We start from the raw sequence: 26,290 nt of genomic DNA, 5'->3' as shown, positions 1-26,290 counted from the left end.
GATCACTTTAGGGAGCATGCATTGAGCCTTTGAGCCTTTTTGTTCCACCCCAGCATACTTTATGACATTCATGCTTCCACAGCAATAACTAACTAAATGCTGCACCAGTTACACAGTAGCTTAATCCAAAAACAATTTACTCATATCAATTCACATCATAACCCCAAGTTATACACCCACTCCCATTATATACCCCCAAATAAATAAGATACCGCATCCCAAGAAAATCATCAGAGATATAATTTGCTGTTATACGTGGCTGACTATTAGATAGATAGATAAATAGATAGATAGTTACTTTATTGATCCAAAGGGAAATTCAAGTTTCCAGCATCACAGTACCATAGTGCAAAACATGTTAGTAGAAAGGCAGTAAAAAAAGTTAGTAGTGCAAAGTACAAAATACAAAAAAAATATACGAGGTATAAAAATACAAGGAGATGAAGAAAACTGTTAAAAGTGAATATAGTGCAGGGTAACAGCTGTGATACATGCCTATTAAAAAGTGCAGAAGAGACTGTTAAAAATGATTATAGCTTAGTCTATGAAAGTGCACTGTGTGCATTATCTGTCCTACATTTACTCAAGTATTGTACTTAAGTACAATTTTGAGGTACTTGTACTTTACTTGCGTATTTCCATTTAATGCTACTTTATATTTCTACTCCACTACATCTCAGAGGGAAACACAGTATTGTACTTTTTACTACACTGCATTTATTTCACAGCTTTAGCCACTAGTTACTTTGAAGATTCAGATCAATAATAAAACTAATGATGATGTATTATTATAGACTAAAATACCCAACAGTATATAAAGTAATTAAAATGAGCTCCACCTTTACCAGTGGCAACATGAAAGTGATGAACACATATCTTATTCTGTATAATGAGTACTTTTACTTTTGGTACTTAAAGTATATTTTGATACTAATACTTTTGTACTTTGAGTAAGATTTTACTTATAACAGAGTATTTCTACAATGTAGTATTACTACTTTTACTATAGTGAAATGTCTGAGTACTTCTTCCACCTCTGATTACTACCAAAATAAAAAGTTGTTTTGTCATTGTGTGAGCCATACTGGTCAAAATGTTGAGATGTTTTTTTCACCACAGCAGTCAAACTTGGAAATGTTTCTTATATGCAAAACTCTGTTTTCTTCTACTTTTTTTTGTTGACACTGACTGCTTACCGTACTATACCAGAATGTTAGTTCTGTCTGGCTGGAAGTCTATTGCACTGAGCTGTTTAGATTCCCATTTCAACAACAGGTCAAAGTTTACTGGGAAAAGTCAATACTGTATACACAGAAACAGGATATGCATATGTGTTCACAGTAAATGTAAAAACCTGCAGTAGTTCAGAAAAAAACAAATTGTACCGCCTCACAGTACGTAACACCATGTCATATATATTTATGGAATATACATGTATGTCTGACAGATTTTGATAATTGAATGGATCATTTTGCATGTGAAGGCTCACACAATGAATGTTTAAAAGTTGTGAAGAGTACGACAATTTCACTGAGAGTAAACTCATCAGTTTTGATCAGCAAGACATGTGCAAGTGGTTAATATGCACATTGTAGACAGCTGTACTTACTCTTTTGCACACATGTGCCAAAACGTGCAATATGCTTGAATGAATGAGAAATTCCAATCTGTTGCGAACAACTAATTGTTCAGAGATTTGAAAAATAAAATTCTCATTCAAGAATTAACTACAGCCTGTGAGCTCAGCTTGAAGGTTCACTGTTGAACTGTAGAAATTGTAGTTTAAGTTTAGTCACTTACTGTAGGTTTTCTGGAGCTTTCAGCACCATCTTGTGGCCTTCATCAGTGGACAACAACTGAACTACCAACTGAATCATCTCTATGACAACAAGCAAACCCCATCTGCTGAAGAAAGCCACAAGATTTGGGATGAAAACTTTCCAGCAAGCGGACCATGTGCTAAGAATTATTTTTTTAGTGTTCCACAAAATAAAAGAACAAGGATTTGTCATAAATATAAAACATTTATTGCATTCGGTAATGTGTATAAAAGCTTTATTTCTATACACATTTCTTTGGATCTGTTTCTGTCGCTGAATATAATCCGCACTGGATTCAAAAGTTTTCAGTGAACATGTTTCAGCCATAATAAAAGAGCACATGGGCTAAAGAACATTTATACCTCGAATTTAAATTATACAAGAAAAGCAATATGATACTTTGAATTGTGTAGCGAAAGTGGTCTCTGACATTATTTACAGTGGCTTAGCGGGATACATGATTGAAGTGAAGATAAAGAGTGGTTTGATGATAAAAACAGAGTGTTAAAGGTTGCTGCGAAGGCGTTTCACTTGTCTTGCATCTTCTCCAGGATGGGGACGATCATGTCAAACTTGGGTCTCTTGGCTGGGTCCTCGTTCATGCAGAGTCTCATCAGCTTACAGATGTGAGGGGAAATCCCCGGTGGGATGGTTGGCCGGAGACCTTCGAGAGCCACCTGAGGAACGGAGGGGAGGCGAGGTACAAAGTTAGAAACCTGTAAAAGCCTTGGGATATTTCGGAGGCGTGGGGTTTGGTGCGGTATTTCCGAGGGATACAGAGATGTGGATGTGAACACACAGTACAAGCCTGTGAGTAGATAATACCTTCATGCCTATCTCCATTTGTGAGAGGTCAGCAAAGGGAACCTCTCTGGTAACCAGCTCCCACAGTAACACGGCGAAGCTCCACATGTCTGCAGATCTTCTATTGATGTCCTCAGGCCTCTTCTGCAGGGCTGCAAACAAGATCGACAACTCCTTAAACATGATAGGATAAGTCATTTATTGGTTTGTTTTTATTCCGTTACACAGGCAACACACGGGATGACTACCACTTAACTGGGACCAAATTATACAGTGCAGCATGTTCCTGACTAAGTGACTCATAAAGTCGGAGGAGGCATTATGGGAAGAGGAAGTAGGCGGAAGGGAGGAGAACAAAAAGGAAGAAAAAAGGGATGAATACCTTCAGGGGCCATCCATGCTGGAGAGTACATACGACCGGGACACTGGAAGGAGAACTTTGCATCCGCCATGCTTATTCTGGCTGTCATGTCCTCATCAATCTGCAAATTCACCCCGCCAGCTTGTTACTCATCAAATCAGAGTCAAGTATGCCAAGTATGTTTTCACATACAAGGAGTTCGTTTTGGTGTATTGGTGCATAACATAAACATGAAACAAGAGAAATTTAAATAAAAACTAGAAAATAAATAATAAACTACAGAATAGAAGAAAATTATAATAAAAATACCAAAACAATACTATAAAAGTATGTACAATATACCTGATGTAAAATGAAAGCTGTATAGAAGAAAATTACAATGAAAATATGATAAATACTATAAAATATGTACAATGTTTGAATTCAAATTTGCTTTGGTGTATAACAAACGTAGTAAAAGCAAATTAAATACAAAAAAATCAAGAAACAGATAAAGAATTAAAGAAAATTACAACAAAAATACAAAATATCTGAATTAAAATGAAAGCTGTATGGAAGAAATTTACAATGAAAATATGAAGAAATACTATAAAATGTGACAATATCTGAATTAAAGATGAAACAGCTGTGCGGTTTTTAGAAGTGGTAGTTTTGTGTAGAATTGTGCAAAATTGTCCAAGGAATGTGCACAGTAAGGTTCACAGTATGAGGTATAAAAAGACTATGCAATGTACAGTATATGGTTATAGTTCTAAAGATGTGCGTTAATGTAACATGTCTATGGGAGGGGATAAGAGGCTATTTCAATGGGGGGTCCCAGGCCTTATTAACGGGGCTAGTTGCGGATGGGAAGAAATATATATAAAAATATCTGGCTAGTCAACGAGTCACGGGATCACCTTTGTGTGTTGATGTAGTGGCAGTAACAGACTAAAATCTTTTTGTTTAGAATTGTGCACAGTAAAGCGGTGTCTTACCATGACGTGCTTACTGTTGAGGTAAAGCCGTGAAACCATTGGTTCTAAGGTGTGGAGGAAAGCCATGCCACTGGCGATGTCCAACGCAAACTTCACTGCTTGGCTTTGGTCAACCACCAGAGCTGTGGAAGAGGAAGACGAAGACAGAGGAGGACAGGAGAGAAAAGTAAGAAGTCCGATTGGGTGAACCCTTAATGTCCTGCAATATGGTGAATTTTTGTCCACCAATATCTGCCTTTTCTGCAACAAGTTATTGTGGAAATGTATGTCTTGAGATGAGAGGTCAAGGGACCCCTTTGAAAATCGCCATGCCAGTTTACCCTCGCCAAAATTTAGCGTAAATTTGGAGAGTTATTTAGCCTCCGTCCCGACAAGTTAACATGACATAGATTCCTTAGGTTTTCTAGTTTCATATGATACCAATATCTTCCCTTAAGACTGACCTGCTACAGCCTCTTAAAGACAGTAATGTTGGCCAGGATCGCTGGCAATCCCACAAGTCTCCGATGGTTAGATAATTATTTTTTAAGGGGTGTTTGAGTACCTCTAAAAAGAGTCTAAAATCACCAATGGGGGGTGAGGATGAGTGTATGATGCTCTCCATCTGCAGTAGCAATCCTCAGCCATAGTGCTTTGGTGCTGGAATAAACTTAAATGCAAAATGTTGCCATTTCCAACGAGTACTTACTAGTGCCCTGGTGCAGTATGTTGAAGAGGGATCCGTATGGCATGTAGTGGGTAATGATGATGGGGTGAGGGGATGGAGGTGACTGACAGGCCCCAAGAACAGGCAGAACGTTTGGATGAGAGAAAATCCTACGGAAAAGAGAGAGAAAGTGTGTGTAAATGTTGAAAGAACATAATTACATATTCTTAGAACACTTTCTCAGATGATTAGGAATTAACTTCACAGTTGGGAGGAAACCCCATTAAGACAAGAAATGTCCTAAAAGCGTGTTCTGCATGAAGAACACTCTTCAAGAACCCATGCACCGCATTTGTATCATCTGCGGCCCTTTAAAGTTAAACTGAAGCTCTTTCATTTCTTGCAGTCAGATTATATGTTGCCTCTGAATTTTTCAGTATGCACTTTTATGTGTGCTTCAATTCTTAAGAGGGCAAAGAACTGAAGCCAGCATGAAAACACACTGCCAAGTTCTTCCAATTCCACACTCAGCCGTCCTGCTGGGGCTTCATTCTGTGAACAAACATTTTCTTCATTTTTGTCCTGTTAAGGAGTTGGGAGTTTTGTCACTTAATGGGGGTCTGAAGTTGGTTGGACTGATTTAAGTTGGGCCAGTTTAGGTTTTATGTTAAAAGGCTTTCCTTTATGGCTTGTTTGATTTACTCTGTTGTAAAATACATCTTTTTATAGTGTAATTTCTTTTGATTAATTTGATTTAAGTAGGCCATTTCTGTGTAAATTTATACACCTGACACTTGTTTGGGAGTCCTTTAAAATATGCACGCAACACCGCCATAATGATTCACTGAATGCAGAGGTCCTTGCGGGGGCCCTGCCGAACCTGTCTTAACATGCCTGTATGATGTCTGCACATACTTCGACATAACAACGGCACACTTTTTTTGCCTTTTTTGGCAAACTAACAGCGTAATACACAAACTGATACAAGAACATGACAAAACAGGATTCAAAATAAGATTTCATTTCTACTATGATTGATTTAATGCCATGTTATGATGGGTTTCATCATGTTTTCTGCGATGGAAGGAGGTTTGTGGAATGTGTTTTTCACATTGTAGAGCAGAACACATCACACAGTAAACAGCTGCTTCATTACAAAACCATCCACAACCCATTTCCTTGACTTCTCACAATAAAAAACTCCTCTCCTTGTTGATCCTAAATTCTCTTTGACCACAGCAAACCTCAATGACCACCAATCAATCACATCCATCCTCCCATTAGCACTGTGTTTACCAGGATGCGATAGACTGTATATGGCGCAGACAAACAGGCTCTGAAGAGACTCAGACAGCAGAACCAAATGGATTAGCCTCAGTTTATGCAACAGATTGACAGCATGTGATCGTGTGATGCCCATAAATGAACTCTATTCTGCCCTGTTAAGACCCAACCAAAACCACCACCATTACCTTTTCATCGTTAGAAAACCAAATTTATAAATCACCTGAGTTTCGGATGCTCTTCGTTGAAGTCTCTGCTCTTCCTGGTGGTCCAGTCTCTCACCTGAAGCACCTTCACTACAATCTCATCCCCTTGCCACCGACCCTGCCATAACTGCAGACAGAGCACACAGTCGAGGTAAACAACCGGAGGAGGTGAAAAGAAATTAAAAAGACTTGACAGAGCAGTAAACACAGAGCGCAACTGACCTCTCCGGACTGGTTTTCATTGATCTTTGCCAGCAGCGAAAGCTGCTTATAATCAATACCAGCCTGCTTGTTGAGGGTACCATTACCTGAAAGAGCCAGAACATGAATAATCAAACAAACATCCTGATTTAAAAAGACGATTTGTACCTTTTTATGAAGTGAATGTTACTCACGAGGTCGTGTTCGCATGGTGCCCTTCCAGAAAGATTCCTTATAGGGGACTTTGGTCATACTCTGGCCCATTTTCTCGGCCTTTTCTACATAAAAAGAATACAAAAATAAAGTGATCATTTTTTAATTTTGCCAATATAATGACTTAGGATGTTAAAATGCTCATAAATGACCTCTGACCTTCAAGCAGCTGTCTTAGGTGAGGCTTGCCCTTGTCCAGAGGTGTCTGTCCATACCTGTTACATACACACACCTGGGCACCACTGGTCAACAAGTCCTTAAAAAGAGGGGTTGTGCAGAGATTACATTGGATTAAAAGCAAATACACTGACAAAAAAAAGAGCCATGACTGTAGAGTCCATTTCTCCCCAGAAGAGGGCCTTTTCAGCCAACAGATAGTGCTTAAAAGAAGTGGAGTGTACTGTACCTCTGCCACTTCGTCTTGGCCCCAGAAGCAGGCGTAGTGGAGTGGCGTGTTTCCGTGCTCGTTGACTGTGTTGGGGTCGGCTTTGCACTGAATCAGCTGGTCATATAGTGAGAAAAATGAACAACGGAGAAAGTTTTCTCCCCTCAAGAGACAGGGTAAAAAAGGCAGGAGCGGTCTAGTTGTAACCATAGCGTGTTTGTTTACCTTTGCCACGATGTCTCTATGTCCGTGACTGGCGGCGAGATGCAACGGGGTGTCGTCTCCACGGTTCATCACGTTAATACGAGCACCTCTCATGATGAGCATGTCAACAACCCCGCTCCTCCCTTCCCTGCAGGCCCAGTGGAGGGGGCTGAAGCCGTGGTCGTCACTAAAATAAACAAGACACACGGGAGAGAATGAGGAGCAAAGAAGGACGAATTTGAATGTTTTTTATAAGATGACAACATTTGGAGGTCACTTGTTTCCAGGAAACGTGTGACCTCTCTGAGCACATACCAGCTGATCTGTGTGGTTGTCTTTGACACACACAGGTTTCCACACCCACTACCTACCAATCTTTATTTAGACTTAAGCACATGCTTCCTTGCGCTTGCCGGCAGCCTTTACCCATCTGACGACTGGCCTAGTGATAAATAGGTCTCTGCAAGCTGGAATGTCTGCTAACATACGCAAAAATGCAAATACGCAGACAGCGTACATGGCTGCAGCCTACGAGGAGCCGAGCTACCACCTATGTGTGACCGGCCCCCTTCACTCGAGTGACTCCTTTACATTAGCTGACCCCGAGGCAGCTGCTGGGGCTTTTCGCAACTCCCTGCAAAGCCACAAACTCTACTTTCACAATAAACCTCAAGAGGGCTTGTAGGAAATAGATGCAGTACTAGCTCGCACTAAAGTGAAAGAATAGTCACATTTTCTGTCAATTCTGATCCGGCACTGTGGACAGACAGTTCGTAGCCTGACCGAACCCTGTGTGTGCTATAAAAAGTAACGGGTAAAAAAACTCAGGAATGACAGGGCGGAAAATACACAGTGGAATCCTCGGCTACACATTCCCTCTCTCTCTTTTTCCCTGTGTCTTCCTGTGTCACTCGCTCAAACACACACACACAGCTCCCGGGGGAGATCTGAAATGGCATTTACTGTTGGTCTCAGTGGACGCTCCAGTTCCTACTTCCTGCATCAAAAATTCCCACCAATATATTATACATTATTGGATATTCTGAAGGAAAAGAAAGGGGGCTGCTTCACACACACACACAGTTGAGTCTCCTCAGATTAAAAGGCAAGGCAGGCCTCCAGCGTAATGACTGCTCTCTCTCAGATGTTTATGTGGGACTGCAGCAAGCTGCCGGAGAAGCTCTGTCAGCGAGGGCCTGGCCCTGTATGGAGTTGAGCAGAGGAAATGGCCTTGGCTGTTGCGTGGTTGGCTAGCAGCTCCGCAGCCCTCAAAAGTCAACGTCAACAAACTGCACATATATGGCCTGGCCCAAGAATGAGATAACCGAGGTCTTTAGCAGTGAGGTCTTGGAGGTCCTTTCTGCTGGCAAGGGAATTATGTAAACAGGCCGAAGTGCTCTGTATATCTTTAAAAAAATCTTTTAAATCTAATAGGCCTGCAACATAATAAGTTCATCTACCACTTATATTTTAGATGAATTCATAATTTTTTATTATACAACATATCACAAATTGTGGGAAAAAAAAGCCTGTTCCCAGATAACAGGGTGTAAAGTATAAAACTCCAAATATTTAATTTAAAAATGATTGTGATTATCAGATTTGCTTCTGTAAATCCACTAAAATCACGTCAGCACTATAATCTAAAGTCTGTATGCTCCTTTCAGTAGTGTGGGCTGAGTTTCAGGTTATATTCTGAGTCATTTACGTCATTCTCCACAAATCACCCACTGCTTTTATACACACACACACACACACACACACACACACACACGCAGTTTTTGGGGATGACATCATAAGGAGGAGAAGAAGAAGAAAGGGGAAAAAAAAAAAAACTGGACTGGAATTACCAACGCTGGGTGATGTTCAGCAGTGTGTGTGGAGTTGCAGGAGAGAGAGAGAGTACACAATATGGAAACTATTTGACCACCTCTAATGTGCCAAGGATTGCTTTGTATGCACTCGCCCACCATACCAAATGTGGTACGTTTTGCTATAAAGTCAGCTCCATTCATTAGAGGGGCTGTACTCAGTGTTCTATTTGCACAGACTTTACAGCTAACATCCCAGAGATGATCTTCAAAGCTTTATGTATCTGAGTGAAGAGCATGCAGATACAGTATATTATCCGCTTGCTTGCTTACCCCAAGTTGAGGTCATTCTCTGTGTTGTCCAACCACAGACGGACAGCTACAGAGTTCCCTTCTCGACACTGTGTGAAGATGTCATCCATGGTTATGCTGTGGCTTGACTGTTTGCTCTTTCAATCTCTGTTGAGATCAGGAACATGTAGCCTGCAAAAAAAGTGTGTAAAAGTAAATATAAAAGGTTTGTACAAATGACTCTGCCATGCACTGTACATCTTTCATACCAGGGGACTGATATAAGCAGGTAAACAAACATCACTCACTGTCTTTTGAGCCTATAGGTTGACTTGTATTAGGTAGATATAATGTAAAGTAATGTGTGTATCCCATCAGCTGTGATTGTGTCTGAAACCTGGCTGTACTTTATATTTTGTCTTTTAAAGGTGACTCAACAATCCTTTTAATAGAATACCAATCTTTAAGTCATTATACTCATTTACACTCATCTGCTGCACTAAAGAAACATAAACAGTCAGCCAGAGTCAATCCAAATTGAATTATGAAGTACTTTAAATACATTTCCCCCCATGGCTCTATCCCTCCTGCTCCGTGGAAATCGGATGGGCTGGCCTATTGGATCACTGTGAAATCTATTGTTAAAAAGTCAAAAGTGAAGTTGGACATCCACAACAAAACTTCCCCCCAATCATATTGGAAACAAAGCTATTAAAACATACAAACGCGTCTCAGAACTCTTACCAGCTGCGAATCGATCGATTTCTTGTCAGTTTCTTTTCCCCCCCAGAAAGTCGGTCGTCTCCTCAGACTGTAGAGCAGCAGAGAATAGTCTCAGTCCGCGTCCGAGTCCACGCCCCGCTAACTCCTCCGGGTGGATGTGGGCTACTGGTGAGAGGAGCTCTGCTACTTGCAGCCTGATGTCCCGGGACAGTGAGCAGCAGCGCCTCCTGCTGGAGGCTATGCAGTGATGCTGCATACAGCGGCACAACTACACGTAGGGGGGTCAAAAAGGTCAGTTGAAGGGATGGAGGCACTTTATAAAAATTAGATATATTCATAATAATATATATATATTTTTTTTTTTGAAAATTATTTTTATTCCTTTTTTTTCCAAAAATAGCATAAGAAAACATAACACCTCAGCCATAATACAAATAAATACATAATTATATCTTACATTTAAAGGTCTAATTGAAAAAAAATATATGTAGACGAATATTTAAAAAATATAAAATAAAATACATCTACAGAGCTTTTAGAAAGATGCTGAATAAAAGTATGGCTTTTCCTGAAAAATAAATTATGATTGTGAAGTAATCATTTTAAAAATGTTGGCGGGTCCAAAATTAATGGTTTTTTTTATGTCCGTGGAAAATATCTGACGTTCGGTTCCCACTTCTAACAAGGCTTGTGAGCCAATAGTAAAACGACATTGGTATCACGTCTCTGGGTCGTCAGTTAGTGTGGAAAAAATGGATAAATGGCTGAGATTGACGGCAAGTGCCCGGCAACGACTTGTTGTGAAGTAAATGCAATGGAACGTGTGTGGGAGAATGTGACATCTAGTGGCTGAATATTATCAATAGCACCTTTACATGTGATTTAGATATTTTGACTATTAGTAGCAAAAGCACAAGTGTTACTAATCACATTAAGACTTTGTTCTATTGAGTTTGGCTGTCATTCATTTGATCATTTACACCATGTGTATTCCCTACTATGACATGTCAAAATGTCTTCAGTGAATAAGGCCTACAATCGTTGGTACAATTGGTTGAACTATGGACTGACCATTGTATCCAAACTGGAACATCAGTGGCTTGAACGAACCTTGTTCCATACTTAGCCTAAAGAATTTCTTCTACCATCCTTAACTGTCACAGCTGTTGTTCACCGATATACTGAAGAACGTCACTAACAAATGTGGTTGAGAAATGAAGCCACCGGGAATGATGTTTTAAGATCGCTTATCTTGGCTTTGCTCCTGGATTAGAGAGTACATAACGTGTTTAGTGCAAAGACAGGAAATAATGGGAGGAGAGAGAGAGAGGTGATGATATGCGACGAAGGTCATGAACTGGATTCACACTCCACAACAGTGAGAGCATGTGGCATACGCCCCAACCCACTGCTGCGTTAGGATATCCGGCAGCAGGAGGGCCTTTACATTTTTCAGTGGAACACTTAAATTAAAGAACATGACAAACGTAATATATACCATGATTTTTATTACTGAAGATAATCTAATTTCTGCATTTACTGTGTCACCTTTCAAACAATTACCAGGACTGAATGTGTTCAGGATGTCAGATTGATGCTGAAAGTCCAGACTGAAGTTCAAATATGATCAGGCCTCCAGAATCCAGGCTGCAGGCTGGAGATTGAACCTTGGTTTAGCTTTGAATGGTAATATCACTGCCATCACTAAAATCATTTTTCAACTGACACTGCACATACATACTACACTCATATACACTGTTACAACTTTTGCCTCTTATCACAAACATGTAGAGATTTTAATGTCATGCTATTTCTGACACTTTGCAATAGTCAGATATTACTATATAATATAAATAATTGATATTCGTATATATCATGAGTGACATGCTTGACCACCAGGCTTCTTAACATAGGACTGGTGTGCCTGGTAGATCACATGGCACTAAAGCAGCAATTTAAGATTATTTTCAAAATCAGTTAATGTTTTAAAAATGTAAAAAAAATGACAAGATCCGCACAAGTTTACAGAGTCTTATGTGAGGTCGTCAAGTTGCTAATGTAAAGGTTTTTAATTTGCAATATGAAAACAGAAAAGCATCAAATGCTCATATTTGACTGTAGCCAGAAAAAGGTTATGACATATGTATAATAGTCATTGAAAAGTATTGAATTTATGTAATCTATTCATCGACTTTTCTTTTTAGTAATATGGAGAATATCACGTTTGGGACTTGCCAGTGATGAGTTTCTCATTACAGATGTGGGTTGTTAGTGGTGGGAGTCAGTTTGACTACCTGAGACACACCCAGACTGGCCTTCGTTACTGGCCTGATGGCGGGGGAACCTCTGGGGCTCTCTCCGGACCTGACAGGCTCTCAATGGATTTAGACACTGTAGGTGCAGCAACTGTTGACACAGGCACATCTGCTGATAAAGACTTTGGATTAGATGGCATAAACACAGGCGCTGAGAAGTCAGACTCAATTTGGGCACCAGCTATCGGTGGCAGAGGAAAGCCTGCAGTATAAGATGGTCCATCGCCAGCTTCATTAAGCATCGAGAGATTCGCCGTTACGACCGCGGGTGTGAGTGGTGCTGCGGCTGATAATTTCACTTCTGTGGCTGTTGTGGATTTGTCGAGCAGCTCAAATGGAATATCTAACCCTGCCGGCTTTAAGACTGAGCCGTGGGCCTGTGTTCCGACGTCGTCGATCGTCATTGAGGTAAAAGGTTGATCCAACGGTGAAGGTGCTTGTGGGGGTGGAGGTACGGTGATGGCGGTTTGAGATGCCGGTGATGCCGCCTCTATGGCGGGAGGCTCCACATGTGCAGCAGCAGCAGCCGCGGCCTCTGCTGCCTTGGCATTTTCCGCAGCCTTGCTCTCCATCTCCTCCATCCGACGCTGCACCATCCGAGGCATCAGCTGCACGTAGGTGCTCATCAGGCGGTGGTTAGAGCGAATCAGCTTCCCTGCGCAGCTGTCCACACAGCGCTCCTGGAAAAGCAAATCCGAGGTGATGAGTGGATAACTACAGTAAGCACTTTATGACAAAAACAAAAGTTTGGAAAGTGCTGTACAAATAAAGTTTACTATGTGTTCATGATACACTATATAGCCAAAAGTATGTGGACTTCTTGTAGAGAGCCTTCCCAGAACAGTGAGGCTGTTGTTATTGTAATATGTGCATAGCTGTCACTGTAAATATAAATACTACTCACTGTACATACTGTATATAGACATCTCCACATGTACATAATCATCCAGTCCATGTATATCCATGCAGTATTTATTTATTTGCACTATTTGTATTGTTACAAATTCACTTTGCAGCTTATCAATGCTCATGCTTTTGGGGATATTATACACTGACATATATGCAGGGTCTGAAATAATTTTTTTCCTCACGTGTCACTGTGGCAGGTCACTGAATATTTCTACTAGCCACACAATTTTTTTGTCTGCCACTTCTGAAATCTATGTGGAACGCTTTAGACTTGTAAACACCAGAACAGTGTATTGGCAAGAATCTGGCGATACGATACGTATCATGATACAGGGGTTACGATTCAATATATCATGACATATTGCGGTACTGTGAGCAAGGCAATATATTGATTTTTTAAAAATCTAATTTAGGAACACTGTCATAGTATAAAAAACACACCGCGATATGCATCAAATCTGAGTAAAGAAAATGTTTTATAAACTTTTTTATGCAATCAGAATAGTATGATCTGCGTTTGCATTTCTCTTTGCAAATAAAATAAGGTATTGACTGAGTTAATATTTGCTTGTAAACTATTAATTAGAAATCAATACAGGGTTTTTGAGAATCGATACAGTATCACAAAACATAATATTGCAATACTCCATATTTTTTATATTTTCTTACATCCCTAGTAAACACCGAGTCAGCGGTAACAGACAGTAGAAATATGGATCATGTAACCTTAATCACTGACTTTTTAATTTAGTAATTGCTTTGGAAAAATAATATCTTGATATAAGGAAAACCTGTCTGCCATGGTGGCAGGTGACCTGAAATTTGTACCTGCCACAGCCAACATTTACCCTGTATTTGGCAGGTGTCAGGTGCTAATTTTAATCCCTGCATATATGAGTAATGTTGGTGGGTCTACATACTTTTGGCTATGCTCTGCAAGGTTTTATGTACAAAAACAAGCTGTTAATGAAAAGGTGATAGGTTATCGCTGATCTCCAGTACTCCTACCTCGTCCATGGTGAGGTTTCGGTAGTTGAAGTTGCTGCTGCATCGCTGGAAGCAGCTTTCAGTCATGCGGTTGTAAACCAGAAGGAAATCCCGCAGCTGCAAAGACACCAAAACAAACTCACTATCAAACTGTGCGATTGCAATTAAACCCCAATGTAGCTGACACACACAGCACATTAATATGACTCACATTTCTCAGTTGTCCCTCAGCCTCCATCATGATCCCGTGTTGAAGTAAGTACCGCCCGATCCTCAGCTGTCTCAGGTGAATAAAAACACAACTTCACAAGAGATCAGCTTGAAAGGATCACTAATCGCATTCAAACACGAGCTGATTCAGGGAGTTATTAAGATGGCATGACATTCACATGCGAGCCGCCATGTTTGTAACAAAGATCATCTACGTCCGGGGAAGACGCTTCTCTCGGGAATGTAAAACGGTTCCATTTCCGGTTTCCAAAACTTGTTTTTTTTTTAGCCTTTCGTATGCGTTAAATGTTGGTTTTAGTTGCATTGTGGTAGTGGCTGACTCTTCTATTTTCCCTAAAAGATACATACAAATATTAATATGTTTGGTTTTTGAGAAACCAAAACGCTTAGTCGTTTGACAGCTCGAAAAAAAAGTCTGGATATTTCGGCCACAGTGTAGACTCTTGCAGCCAAGCAAAGATCGTATCCGGTACCTCAGTGTATTCATTTATTTATTAATTTTTCATTGTAATACTTTCCATATTCTTCTTTAATTCTTAGTAAAAAAATTAGCTAGGAGTTGTTACCATGTCCCACACCTTCACCAAACACCAGTAAGATACGTGTCTTGTGCCATTAGCATGGTCTCAGAGGGCCGCCTTCTCTGTTGCCGTCCATTTTCCAAGCTAAATTAGTACAGTAATAGTTGGTAAAAGTTGCACACTGTAATTTTACGTTAAAACAACAATTATTTCGTTTAGACCTCTCTTGCAGATATGACAAATAATGAGCAGAAGTAGTGTATAGCATTAACACCTGAAAGCAATATAACTTCCAAACAGATTTCATGATTTAATTCCTAAGCATGAGGTTTTTGTTTTTTTTTGCCATAAAAAATGGCCCTCATTTCCTGTTATCTCTTGTGCATATAGAGTACTCCAAAACAATTCTTATAAATATAAACTGGAAAAACAAAGTTTGGAAACTTGTGTTTGGTCGATTATTTCTCTGTTGTTACAATGCTAATGGTCATTGTATTTTACATGGTTGGAAAGCCTGTTTATTTACCTTCGCAATGATGTCTAACTTGTAAGGATCATGCATTTGTGGGATGAGCAGCACAGCTGATTATGTGGGTAGCGCCCAAGAAAAATTTGCCATAATGCTCCGTCAATGGTAAACAGTATATTTTCCTGTTGGTATTGACTCTTGTTTTGAGTTGGTTGGTGGATTAGATGATTGAACTCTCTATCAGTAACAAGGAACAAACAAGACATATTGGCAATTTTACACTTCATTCATTTAATACACCGTCAGGAGCCTCAGTAGCGGTGGAAGATCCATACGCAGCCGCAACAGCCTGGCACCTCCTCCTCATGCTGGTTACCAACCTGGTCACACGTTGCTGTGGGATGGCGTTCCATTCCTCAACCAGGATTCGTTGCAGGTCAGCCAACGAGGTTGTGTTGGTCACTCTAACACGTACAGCACGCCCAAGCTGTAGTGTCAGTGTTGAATTGGGTTGAGGTGTGGACTCTTGGCAGGCCGTTCCATTCTCTCTACTCCCACATTGTGGAGGTAGTCTGTGATAACCCTGGCTCTGTGGGGGCGAGCGTTGTCATCTTGGAGGATGAAGTTAGGTCCCAGATTGTGGAGATATGGGATCGTCACTGGCTGCAGAATCTCATCCCGATATCTCCCTGCATTGAGATGGCCTTCAATGATGACAAGCCTTGTTTTGCCAGTGAGGGAGATGCCGCCCCACACCATGACACTGCCCCCACCAAAAGCTGTTACTCCATCGGTGCAACAGTCAGCATAGCGTTCTCCACGTCGTCTCCATACTTTGAACATGACATTCCCCCACATGTTTAGGTTTCATTGTCTGTGTTGTCGACACCAGCGCAAATGGGCTTGACGGTGAAGGGCAGTCATTGCATGCTTCCTGGTAGCCTTATGAGAATACACTGTTTACCATTGGCAGAGCATTTTGGCAAATTTTTCTTGGGCGCTCCCCACATAATCAGCTGTGCTGCTCATCCCACAAATGCATGATCCTTACAAGTTTGACATCATTGCGAAGGTAAATAAACAGGCTTTCTAACGATGTAAAATACAATGCCAACACCTATTACTTTGGGCCACTGAGGAGACAAATGATTTGTCATATTTTATTCATGTCTTAATGCCTATTGCTGCTCTGCATGTGTCAAAATGGTTATAAGTATTGATTGTTTTGTTGATTTGTATGGCTACATGTACCGGATAGTGTATATTGTTGCTGTGTTATTGTGCTCCATCCTGTCGCTCTGCATCATGGATGTGCTCTGCATGGCTTGGCCACTGTGTTAGGAATGCTTATTTTGTTGCTTTTGCTATCTTCATCTAAGATAAGTAGGCAATTAAGCAAAGTCTTATATGGAGACAAGAATGAACAGTTCTTTGTGGAAAAAGAAATACAGTTAAAATGTAGTTTTGTGGAGCCATTCTGATCAGTTGCATAGCATTGACATTTAATGAAAACCATGGATAATGATTCTTTTTAAGAGATCATTGTTATAAATTTGAAAAGGATTATGCAGTTGAATGATATCCTCCTTTGCCAAATAGCCTTCATTGCTACGATATAATATAATTGTAGCTTGAGAACATGATGTTCTAGCTCAGTACATTAAGATATTCTCTCTGATCCACATCTAGACTTCTGAGAGAAAACAAAGAGCATTTCTACACAATAAAGGATAGGTTCACAATTTTCAAAGTCTGTATGCTTGCCGTATTCATTTCTGCTGTTCATACTGGACAGAAATCCCTCCCTAATGCACTTTCAATTAGGGCTGTTCTGAATATCATTTTTTTAAGCCGTTATATCACTGTCTTCAAAACCACCAGACTCCATTCACAAAAATAGTAATTTTACCTCACTTTATTTTTTGCAAAAAAACACTATAGTTACCCTTGCTGTTACTTTAGAATTAAGCAACAAAACCCCTATAGTTAGGTTTAGGAAAGAAATACATGAATGTTGTGAATGCGGAAAATGAACGAACAGCTGACTGTAATCTGTGTCTCTGTTTGACAGTCCTTCCTGTTGAGTGACAGCAGCTGCTCTCCTGGCAGACTCCTTCTCATTAACACAGATTGGTCTCAGATGGGTTGGACAAGGTTTTAAAAGCGAGACACACCCAGTTCCTCTGTTCTTCCTCTCACTTTGTGTTTGCGTCAGACGCGCGTCTCATGCGGGCAGTGTGTCCACTCTAACCTGTTAACATGGACGCCGAAATAAAAAACAACACGCGACGCTGCCGTCACGCGAGCATGAAGCGGGCAGTGTGTCCACGGCTTCGGTCAGAATTAACCAAACTACAGGTGTGAAAGCACCCTTTTAGTTTGCCCACGTTTTGAGGCAGCCATGGACACACTGCCCGCTTCAGGCTCGCGTGACGGCAGCGTCGCGTGTTGTTTTTTTATTTCGGCGTCCATGTTAACAGGTTAGAGTGGACACACTGCCCGCATGAGACGAGAATAGAAGGGTCGCCTATTTTACACACGAGCCTCTCGCGTCTCAGCTGCGTGTCCCAGCAGCAACAGACAGTGAAGGTGATCTATTGACAGTATATGGACATCATATCGGCTACATAATACAGTTTACATGTCTAGACATCTGTAGAATATGTCACAGACAGTGAAAGGGATCTAGTGACTGTATATTAACATCATACCAGCAAGACTTTACTACAGTTTACATGTCTGGACATCTGTAGAATATGTCACAGACAGTGAAGGTGATCTATTGACTGTATATGAACATCATACCAGCAAGATTACTATAGTTTCCATGTCTAGACATCTGTAGAATATGTCACGGACAGTGAAAGATCTAGTGACTGTATATTAACTTCATACCAGCAAGATTTTACTACAGTTTCGAGGTTTATCTGTAGAATATGTTATGGAGATGAAAAAAAAGTTAAGTTAAGTAAACTTGTTTTTAAATCAACACTTCCTGCTTTCATTTCAAAATAAAAACCCTCAGGCGTTTTTTCTATAGTCAGAATCCCTTCATTTGTTAACACGAGGCTTTTATTCTGAAATATGAGCAGTCAATGCTGTGAAAACACTGTCACTTTGGGAGCTCAAAAACTTTATAACGTTTGGGGTTTAAATCAACACTTCCTGCTTTCATTTCGAAATAAAAGGCCTGTGTTTTCTTTGCACAGAATTCCTTCATTTGTTAACACGAGGCTTTTATTCTGAAATATGTGCCGGACAGTGATGTGGAACAAGCAATGACTTGGAAAGCATCATAAATGAATACAGTACTGAGTTTTAATTGTGGATTATTACTATTATTTACTATTTACCACACGTTTCTGAACCTTTCTCTGTCTAAAATAAATATAAATTATATTTATCATGAAGTTAAATGGCCATTAAAAGGCAAACTCTATGTAGAAAGAAAGGGCTGTCAGCAGCAGCAAAAACACAGCTGACAGGTAGCAGACACGCTCTCGACAGGCAGCTAACTCGCGTCTAGTGTGAACACCCTAGGTGTGCATCACGCGGCCACGACGCGACGCTGCCGTCAGGCGAGCCTGAAGCGGGCAGTGTGCCCCAGGCTTAGTGGGCATCCATGGTGGGTGTCTTTTACAGTCCCCTCTAGTTATTATAACCTTCAAAAACACATAAGGTAGTCAATAGGTCACTGATAATGATGAGATTTGCTAAGGGCCTTTTCACAAACTAACAGCTGTGAAAGTTGTGAGCGGTTGTCCAAGACACATGAGAGGTGATTTGATGAATATATTCAGAAATGAGGAAGCTGTTAAATTACAACCTAACATTCGCATAATTACCAATAAATGTAAAAAATGTAACCTTCACCCTGCAGAACATCCCCATTACGTTGGCTAACAGATCTTTAGTCTCAGGGAATTAGCAAATCCTGACTGGTACTGACCCTGATTCGCAAAGCAGTCGCTGGTAAAATGATTTGCACATACCGGCAAGGTTTTAGGAACGTTTCTGGGCACAGCACCAGCGAAGATAAACTCTATCCACTGGGTCTTAAGAGTCTCCGCAGTGGGAAGATTGTGCAAGCATCTGTGTGGCGTATTGCAGCCAACAACAGAACAAGCAGGGTTTTTAGCTCCTTTCTGCATGTTCGAGGTAACACAAATGTTACCGACGTCAGCAGCTTAAGGAAGTGCTGATCAGCGTTTTTTCAGACCCTTTTTCCAAAAGATTGAGCAGGAGAAATAGAGAGAGGGTGGTCTTTTATGATACTATAGTGGCCTGTAGACACACTGGGGACAGATATTGATGTTTAAAAGACATGGAAAAATGCATTTTGCATAATAAGTGACCTTTAATGTTTCTCCAAAGTATTTTACAGATTAAAATGCACTGCATATTGGATTTGAACATTTTCTGGTCTAAATAAACCAGGGTTATCTTTTTTTTTTTTTTTTTTTGGAATAAAACATTATTCATATCATTCAAAGAGAATATATGAGAATAACCATGACATCTGTCTCCGTAGCAAAGGCGGTAGCACATGGCATTTAAGACCTGAAAGTAATAATGTAACTTCCAAGCAGTTTTTTTTTTATTTAATGCGCTAAGCATGAGGCTTTTGTCACAGAAAAATTACTTTCCATATCAATCCTGAACACAATCATTGCCTAACCTGCCCAAGTAATTTAGATTCCCTGAACTTAATCTTACTGTAAGTGGCAGATCAGAAAATTCCCATGACTCAATGTTAGTCATTTTGGTGTAATCTGACTGTTATAATTATTATATCCGTCTTGGGATTTTTATTGAGTGAGTCATCTCTTGTGCCATTCAGATCAACTTCATTGCATTAACATTTAATGAAAACCACGGATAACAATTAATTAAGAGATCATTGTTATAAAGAAGAAAAGGATGATCTCCATTTATCCAAATTATAGTTGAACGATTTCCTCCTTTGCCAACCAGCCTTTATTGCCACACAATATAATATAATTGTAGCTAGAGCGCATGATGGTCTAGCTTGGCTATTAGAATATTCTCTCTGATCTACATCTCGGCTGTGAGGGAAGACTACGAGCATTTTTACACATTAAAAGGATTAGATCACATTTTTTCAAGTCTGTGCTTGCTGTTTTTATTTCTGCTGTTCATACTGGACAGAAATCCCTTTGTAATTCTAGAGCCATATTGTATTATTTACAGTTTTTTCGCATTTGATTATCATTTAAAGAGTACATTGTGTTATGCCATAAAAAATGTTTGACATATATTAGAATTTAGGTCAGATAGTCATGTAATATAATGGGCTTTGATCTATATAGACTCAATGATGTGTGTTTTGCCCTGTTAAGATGTGCTCCTCTTGTCGTCCTGCTATTGGACAATGTGGTCCAATATGTCCCTTTAAGTATGGTTAATGCTAGTTAGGTTTCAGTGGCACAGGATGGGGAGCAACACTTTTTCTGACCACACAGATCACAGATGGTAAACCACAGATTCAGTTATTTTCCAGCGGATTTGGTCCGTTTTTGATAGTCCAAGATTTGTCATGTGGGTATATTTTTGTTTGTTTTAATTTTCGTGGAATAAATATATATATATATAATAAATATGAGCACCTGACAATTGTTTTAAGAGGGACTTGAAAAATTGTCAGCTTACCCTTTAAGATGTCACTTTCAATTTACCCATGATACCTTAGTATCATTTCTGTATAACTCCTTCCTGACATACGCTTAGTTTTTGTGAAGAGGGGAGAAAACACTGACAATGATTTCACTCCACCATCCGCCAATGCAAGAAAGAAACTTTAAAACTTTGGTTTTCTGTGTGGGACGGATGCAAAAGTTGTCCTTTTTTTTATTATGTCACCCAAAGTAAAGGAAATATCATGTGCATTGACTGGGATACAGAGTAAAATGTGATGTAGAGACTGATGCAGTGTGTAAGGATTCTTGGTGATGGTGTCAATCACTTATGGTACTTTATACCTATGTTTCAAAATCTAGCTGATATTAATTTACTCATTATAAAAATGCTACTAATTAGTGCCGGTAGTGTCCCTATGGAAACACAAGGCAAATATTTCCAGGCCTCTTTTCATACCAAGATTTGACAGTTACTAATAGTGCCTTGTTATTGGTTAGTGCCTTTATGTCAGCAATAGTTGAGGCCAAAAAATAATCCATAGAGGGGAAGGAGGCCACGGTCAGCTATTGAAAAGCTGACAACAAACAGTTAGTGTGCTGCAGACCTCTGACTGCTGAGTTCACCTCAGAGCTCAGCTCCCTCAGCAGATAGCGGGGCAGTAAATTATCCTTCCCAAGTGGGGATTATAGAGAGGGAAATAATCATTTAAGCAGATGGAGCATCAGCTCATAAATGCAATAGATTATAAAGTGACCATTATCGTAACTTTGACGTGGAAAATCTTCTGTGGAGGACATTTACATAACAATATGCCCACAGGACATAATCTATATCCCACTTATAGGTTTCCACTTTTTGCTTTCTTACCTTTAATTTTATCTTAAGTGAGTGAAAAGTGGATTTGCCCTACTACTTAGGCAAGTACCTAAGCGGCTGTAGCTCAGTGGGTAGAGCGCATTGTCCTTTAACCACAAGGTTGGTGGTTTGATCCCTCGGTTAAGACTTTGTGTGTCGAAGTGTCCTTGAGTGAGGCTCCCCCGGCGCTTGCAGCAGCCCACTGCTCCTAAAAATACTTAAATGGGTTAAAATGCAGAGGTCAAATTTCATGTATGTACTATGACAAATAAAGGTTTCTTCTTCTTCTCCTTTATTCAAGAAAGTATCGAGGCTTGGCCATCGCCTACAGCATGGAAAAAAATATTTTTTTCCCCCCTTCACACCTTTCAATGAGACATCAGAAAAAGTGAAAGATCTTCCGTGTCCTGTGATGATTTGATGTTTTCCTCGTCTTTCGCAACAAATTAAAAATTTCCACGTGGCCCCTGACCTCTAAATGTCACACAGTTTCCTTTTCTCTTTATATCCTCTACGTTTATCACATCCTCTGCACAGAAAGGTGCACCTTTTGTTGCTCAATGTGGAGAGTTTGTTCACATCAAAGAGGAAAATTGCGCAAGCTTGAATATTGAAGGTGACTCTTTTTATTTTTTTGTTCTGAACAGTTTGAGTCTTAACATGGCGTCTGCCTAATGTTGTTGGTCAATGTCATGGCTAAAACTGTTGATAAAATGATCTGTGCTGCTCTGAATGGCCTCTACCTCTGACAGCTGTGTGCATACACTCCCATTACAATCTTTTCTTTCCTCACTCTCTTGCTCTCCTTTCCACTCTCTACTTTGCCCGTCCTCCCTCCTCCTTATACCCTCCCAACCCTCCCTCTCCATGTTCGTGCCCCTTTCTCTTTCCATCTCCTCCGCCTCTTGGGCTATCTGCTGACTGTTCAGGTAGATGCTGCTGTGTGAAACCATGGTGCTGGTGTCCCTGGAAGGAAGGTGAGCGTCCATGTCTGCCTCCACCTCCAGGAAAGCATTCACAGGGGGTGTGAGGTGGACCGGCAGCTCATCTTGAAGTTTGTTTCGTCCCTGAGCGGGGCCCTGCTGATGGCGATTCTTCTTCATGCGCTTCTTTGCCATCTTTAGATCCAAAGAGGCGTAATTCAGGTCAGGCTCTAAAGACTGATTTCAGAGAACAGAGACAACATGGGTTAGTAAAAAAGTTGCAGCACTACACATTGGTTTAAATGACATCCTGTGGCTGTAGTTGCTCATGTATTTCTGTAAGTCTAGTTTATTTTTAGAACATGATGTGCGTAGCTTTGTTTATTGGTTCACAGTTTTGATTGACCACAATTTCAAAAGTGTCAGCTGCCTTCCGTTTTGAAAGCAAATCTCTCTGCATTCTGCATGTGTATTTTTATACCTAATGTGTGCCATCATATTTAGTTTGCCGTGTGAATGTAACAACAAACATACTATAATACCAGCACTAACAAATTATAGTCACGCAATTGGTTTAGAATATGATTATACATTGTAAACAACTCACAAACCCAGTTTTGCTTTAGCATGTTATATTCGCAACATTTCATCCTCCATATGGGAGATGCAAAGCTTTAGAAAGGTTTAACAATTTCATTATCCTCGCATGCATATTACACAAAAAAGCATATGCAAGACTGGTATAATCGGTGAAAATGAATAACATCAAGCAGGTGAAAAATTAACCCGTCCCCACAGCACACAGAAGCATGCTAGAATAGTTTTTTTTTCACTGCGTAGGGCTGGGCGATATAGCCCAAATCTTCTATCATGAGATAAGTGATTTCATATCTCGATAACGATATATATCACGATATAGCATGTCTTCTGGTAATAAATATATGAAATAACCACATGTAAAGTGTATTTTTTATACTCCTGTGTGAATTCAATACTTGAAAAATGAAAAGTATTTCTCATTTTAAGAATTTGTATGCACAGTTTTAAGTGAAATTATAGAGAAAATGAAATAAAAAACCGGCCTAGCCATATATCTCGATAGAAATAATATAGAAAAATATATATGACAGACGTTTTTATATCTTTTTGACAATATCTGTGATAATGCTGTCAGTCCCTGCAAAGGCTATCAAAAATATGCTAAAATAATAAATGATACAGTACGTAACAACATCAGACAGTAGTCTGAACATACAGTCACAGTGATTACCTTCATACGATCTCTCGCGTGTTGCATGGTCATCGTCTCATAGCAAACCTCCACTGAATCTTGAGTAAAGCACATTATTGGGTTATTTGTGTTACACACATAAATCACAAATGAGAAAAGAATCTAGATTTTTAAAGGTTCATATACCACCAAATTACAACAAAAAAATGCAACAATTGTTTGTTTTTTTAATTTAAAGGAATTGAAACAGTGGATGAAAAGTAAATACAGTTATCTTAATGTAGTTATGCATGTGTGTAAAGTGTAACCTGCATAGAATTGATCTAAATTAACTTTAAAAAATATATATTGTTTAAATACACACGGTTTCTAAAATGTAGCCACGTGGCATTCGCAAAAATATACTGTCTACAAATACAGAAAAAGGAAACAATTATATATATTATAAAAAATTGTGAAGACAAACCATGTATGCATAAATAATTTTGTGTTTGACTGGCATTCCAAGAAGAAGGCAATGATTTCTTGTAATTTTTTTACAAAGGTGACAGAATGCCCTCACCTCTTCTGTCTGAGCTGATGTTGCCGTAGATTGGATTTTCCTGTTGCTCATGATGATTTGGGGGATTTTCCTGCTGCTCTTCATGATTAAGGTTTTGAAAATAATGCCCTTCTTCCTGTGACGGGCTTCTACAAGGTATGAAGGAACAATTTCACAGTTAATTTCTATAATAAGATGTCATTTGTAGATTACAAAAAAAACAATATTGGAATACTTATTACAAGATGTATTGGACAAAAATAATAATGGGCTGACCTAACTCATGTTTAAGCCTTGTTAAAATAAAATAAAATAAAAAGCATACCTTTCTCCTGTATAAATGTGCGTGCAGCAGCACTCGTCTGTGTCTGTATGAACAACATATTTATATATTTATATAATGCATTGTTCTCGTAAAAGCTAAGAGATGTATAATCGGGCACATTTAAGGAAACAAAAAAATTAAATGTAACCATACCTCTGCACAAAGTGGCTCTTCGCCTGATGCAGAAGATGACATTGAGACACAAAGAGATGAACAAGGCCAGAGATAACAGCGCCAGACCGACCACTGCGAAGTGTTCTAAAAGACAAACAGACTATTAACACCTCAAATTGTTCAACTTCAGAAAGTGAGTCTTCCAAGTCAGTGTCTAGGATTAATCTGACTTTTTGATCAGCTATCGCTGTTTGGAATTTCCCTCTGTACGTCTCAATAACAAGCAGAAAAGATGAAACATTTTTAAAATGCGTCATCACTTTAGTGTCAGTGAGAAACAAAGATGTAGTCAAATGCTTCAACAATACTGGACAATTCCAATCTCTGACCTTTTAGGATGGAAAACTGAAGAAAAAACAAAGTATAGCCATTATTGAACGTTTATTAATTCTAAATATATTAGTGTATACGATAAGTATTTATGTGCTACTGCATATGGAACATCTGAAGATGGCTTTACAAAACATAGTTTAGAGCCTAAATGGTGATTTCTTAAAAAAAAAGAAAAATGATTAACGGAAATACTTACTATACCAATTAAAGCTAAACAAAAATAACACATTTCACAGGAAATTCAAGCTTTCTGCTGTAACAGTTTTATTATAATTTTATCTTAATTTCTCTGTAAGTAAAATACATTTTGTTAAAAAGCGTCACAAGTGTTTCTGAAGCCAAATGTGCTGCACATGTATGATCACTGTACGTCATCAACAAAACGTGGTTATGTGTAGATACTAAACCACAAAAACAGAACAATATACTATAAGTTATGATTATCAACTCATTGTTTTGTTTCACCTTTTGACACACGCTTTAGAAATTTAACTTTTCCTGTTTTGTTTTTTTTAGTAAAAGTGATATTTTGCAGAATTATACCAAGGGATACAATATTAAAACAGATAATGTAGCAATAATAAGTTTGTACATCTAAATCCAACTTTAAAAGATCCTACCTGTCATATTCCAGCAGTCTACGAACAAAACGGGTTGTCTGTTTGACACGATTGCTCTCCAGCTACAGCAGGGCATCACTGTGTTTAGTCAGTGAGGTGAGCTACACTGTAGTCTATTTTTACTTTACCTCTCTTGTCACGGTGCTTTGAAAACTGCTCTTCAGTTACAAACAGGAAGCAATGTAACCTCATTCTGAGGCACCCAGTCTCGGTCCCATTTTGAGGGTACAAAACAATCTCAAATAATACACTATATTATTATGTAAAGATGA

General features: G+C 39.4%; 3 protein-coding genes across 3 annotated transcripts; all 3 read right to left on the bottom strand.

The window, feature by feature from the left end:
• Nucleotides 1-2,004: 2,004 nt before the first annotated feature.
• Nucleotides 2,005-10,086, bottom strand: ilk (integrin-linked kinase). The gene is made up of 13 exons (XM_074611830.1): nucleotides 9,948-10,086; nucleotides 9,246-9,395; nucleotides 7,123-7,288; nucleotides 6,919-7,014; nucleotides 6,672-6,768; nucleotides 6,494-6,577; nucleotides 6,321-6,406; nucleotides 6,116-6,225; nucleotides 4,651-4,778; nucleotides 3,963-4,084; nucleotides 3,007-3,106; nucleotides 2,646-2,776; nucleotides 2,005-2,497 (listed from the first exon to the last, which is right to left on the bottom strand). The coding sequence occupies exons 2-13, from the start codon at nucleotides 9,332-9,334 to the stop codon at nucleotides 2,348-2,350; spliced, it is 1,359 nt and encodes a 452-aa protein (XP_074467931.1). The 5' UTR covers nucleotides 9,335-9,395; nucleotides 9,948-10,086; the 3' UTR covers nucleotides 2,005-2,347.
• A 1,328-nt stretch (nucleotides 10,087-11,414) lies between these two features.
• On the bottom strand, nucleotides 11,415-14,560 carry timm10b (translocase of inner mitochondrial membrane 10 homolog B (yeast)). The gene is made up of 3 exons (XM_074610866.1): nucleotides 14,349-14,560; nucleotides 14,159-14,254; nucleotides 11,415-12,921 (listed from the first exon to the last, which is right to left on the bottom strand). The coding sequence occupies exons 1-3, from the start codon at nucleotides 14,376-14,378 to the stop codon at nucleotides 12,247-12,249; spliced, it is 801 nt and encodes a 266-aa protein (XP_074466967.1). The 5' UTR covers nucleotides 14,379-14,560; the 3' UTR covers nucleotides 11,415-12,246.
• A 6,623-nt stretch (nucleotides 14,561-21,183) lies between these two features.
• Nucleotides 21,184-25,396, bottom strand: LOC141752562 (uncharacterized). Its single transcript, XM_074610592.1, has 5 exons — nucleotides 25,045-25,396; nucleotides 24,892-24,934; nucleotides 24,588-24,715; nucleotides 24,065-24,123; nucleotides 21,184-23,031 (listed from the first exon to the last, which is right to left on the bottom strand). The coding sequence occupies exons 4-5, from the start codon at nucleotides 24,095-24,097 to the stop codon at nucleotides 22,543-22,545; spliced, it is 522 nt and encodes a 173-aa protein (XP_074466693.1). The 5' UTR covers nucleotides 24,098-24,123; nucleotides 24,588-24,715; nucleotides 24,892-24,934; nucleotides 25,045-25,396; the 3' UTR covers nucleotides 21,184-22,542.
• Between the last annotated feature and the right edge of the window lie 894 nt (nucleotides 25,397-26,290).

The sequence above is a fragment of the Sebastes fasciatus genome, chromosome 16 (assembly GCF_043250625.1).
Source record: "Sebastes fasciatus isolate fSebFas1 chromosome 16, fSebFas1.pri, whole genome shotgun sequence".
In the NCBI taxonomy this organism is placed as follows: domain Eukaryota; kingdom Metazoa; phylum Chordata; class Actinopteri; order Perciformes; family Sebastidae; genus Sebastes; species Sebastes fasciatus.
This window is presented reverse-complemented; position numbering and strand designations above follow the sequence as displayed.

Bases quoted from the DNA above. Each gene is read 5' to 3' on its own strand.
- ilk (XM_074611830.1), bottom strand. From the start codon at position 9,334: ATGGATGACATCTTCACACAGTGTCGAGAAGGGAACTCTGTAGCTGTC. The intron at 7,289-9,245 runs GTAAGCAAGCAA...TGTTTATTTTAG, and splicing joins GAGAATGACCTCAACTTGGG to TGACGACCACGGCTTCAGCC. The intron at 6,226-6,320 runs GTCAGTTGCGCT...CTCTGTCTGCAG, and splicing joins ATGAAAACCAGTCCGGAGAG to TTATGGCAGGGTCGGTGGCA.
- timm10b (XM_074610866.1), bottom strand. From the start codon at position 14,378: ATGATGGAGGCTGAGGGACAACTGAGAAAT. The intron at 14,255-14,348 runs GTGAGTCATATT...GTGTCTTTGCAG, and splicing joins CTGAGGGACAACTGAGAAAT to CTGCGGGATTTCCTTCTGGT. The intron at 12,922-14,158 runs GTAGGAGTACTG...TTGCTTTTCCAG, and splicing joins GAAACCTCACCATGGACGAG to GAGCGCTGTGTGGACAGCTG.
- LOC141752562 (XM_074610592.1), bottom strand. From the start codon at position 24,097: ATGACCATGCAACACGCGAGAGATCGTATGAAG. The intron at 23,032-24,064 runs GTAATCACTGTG...CTCTGAAATCAG, and splicing joins ACGCGAGAGATCGTATGAAG to TCTTTAGAGCCTGACCTGAA.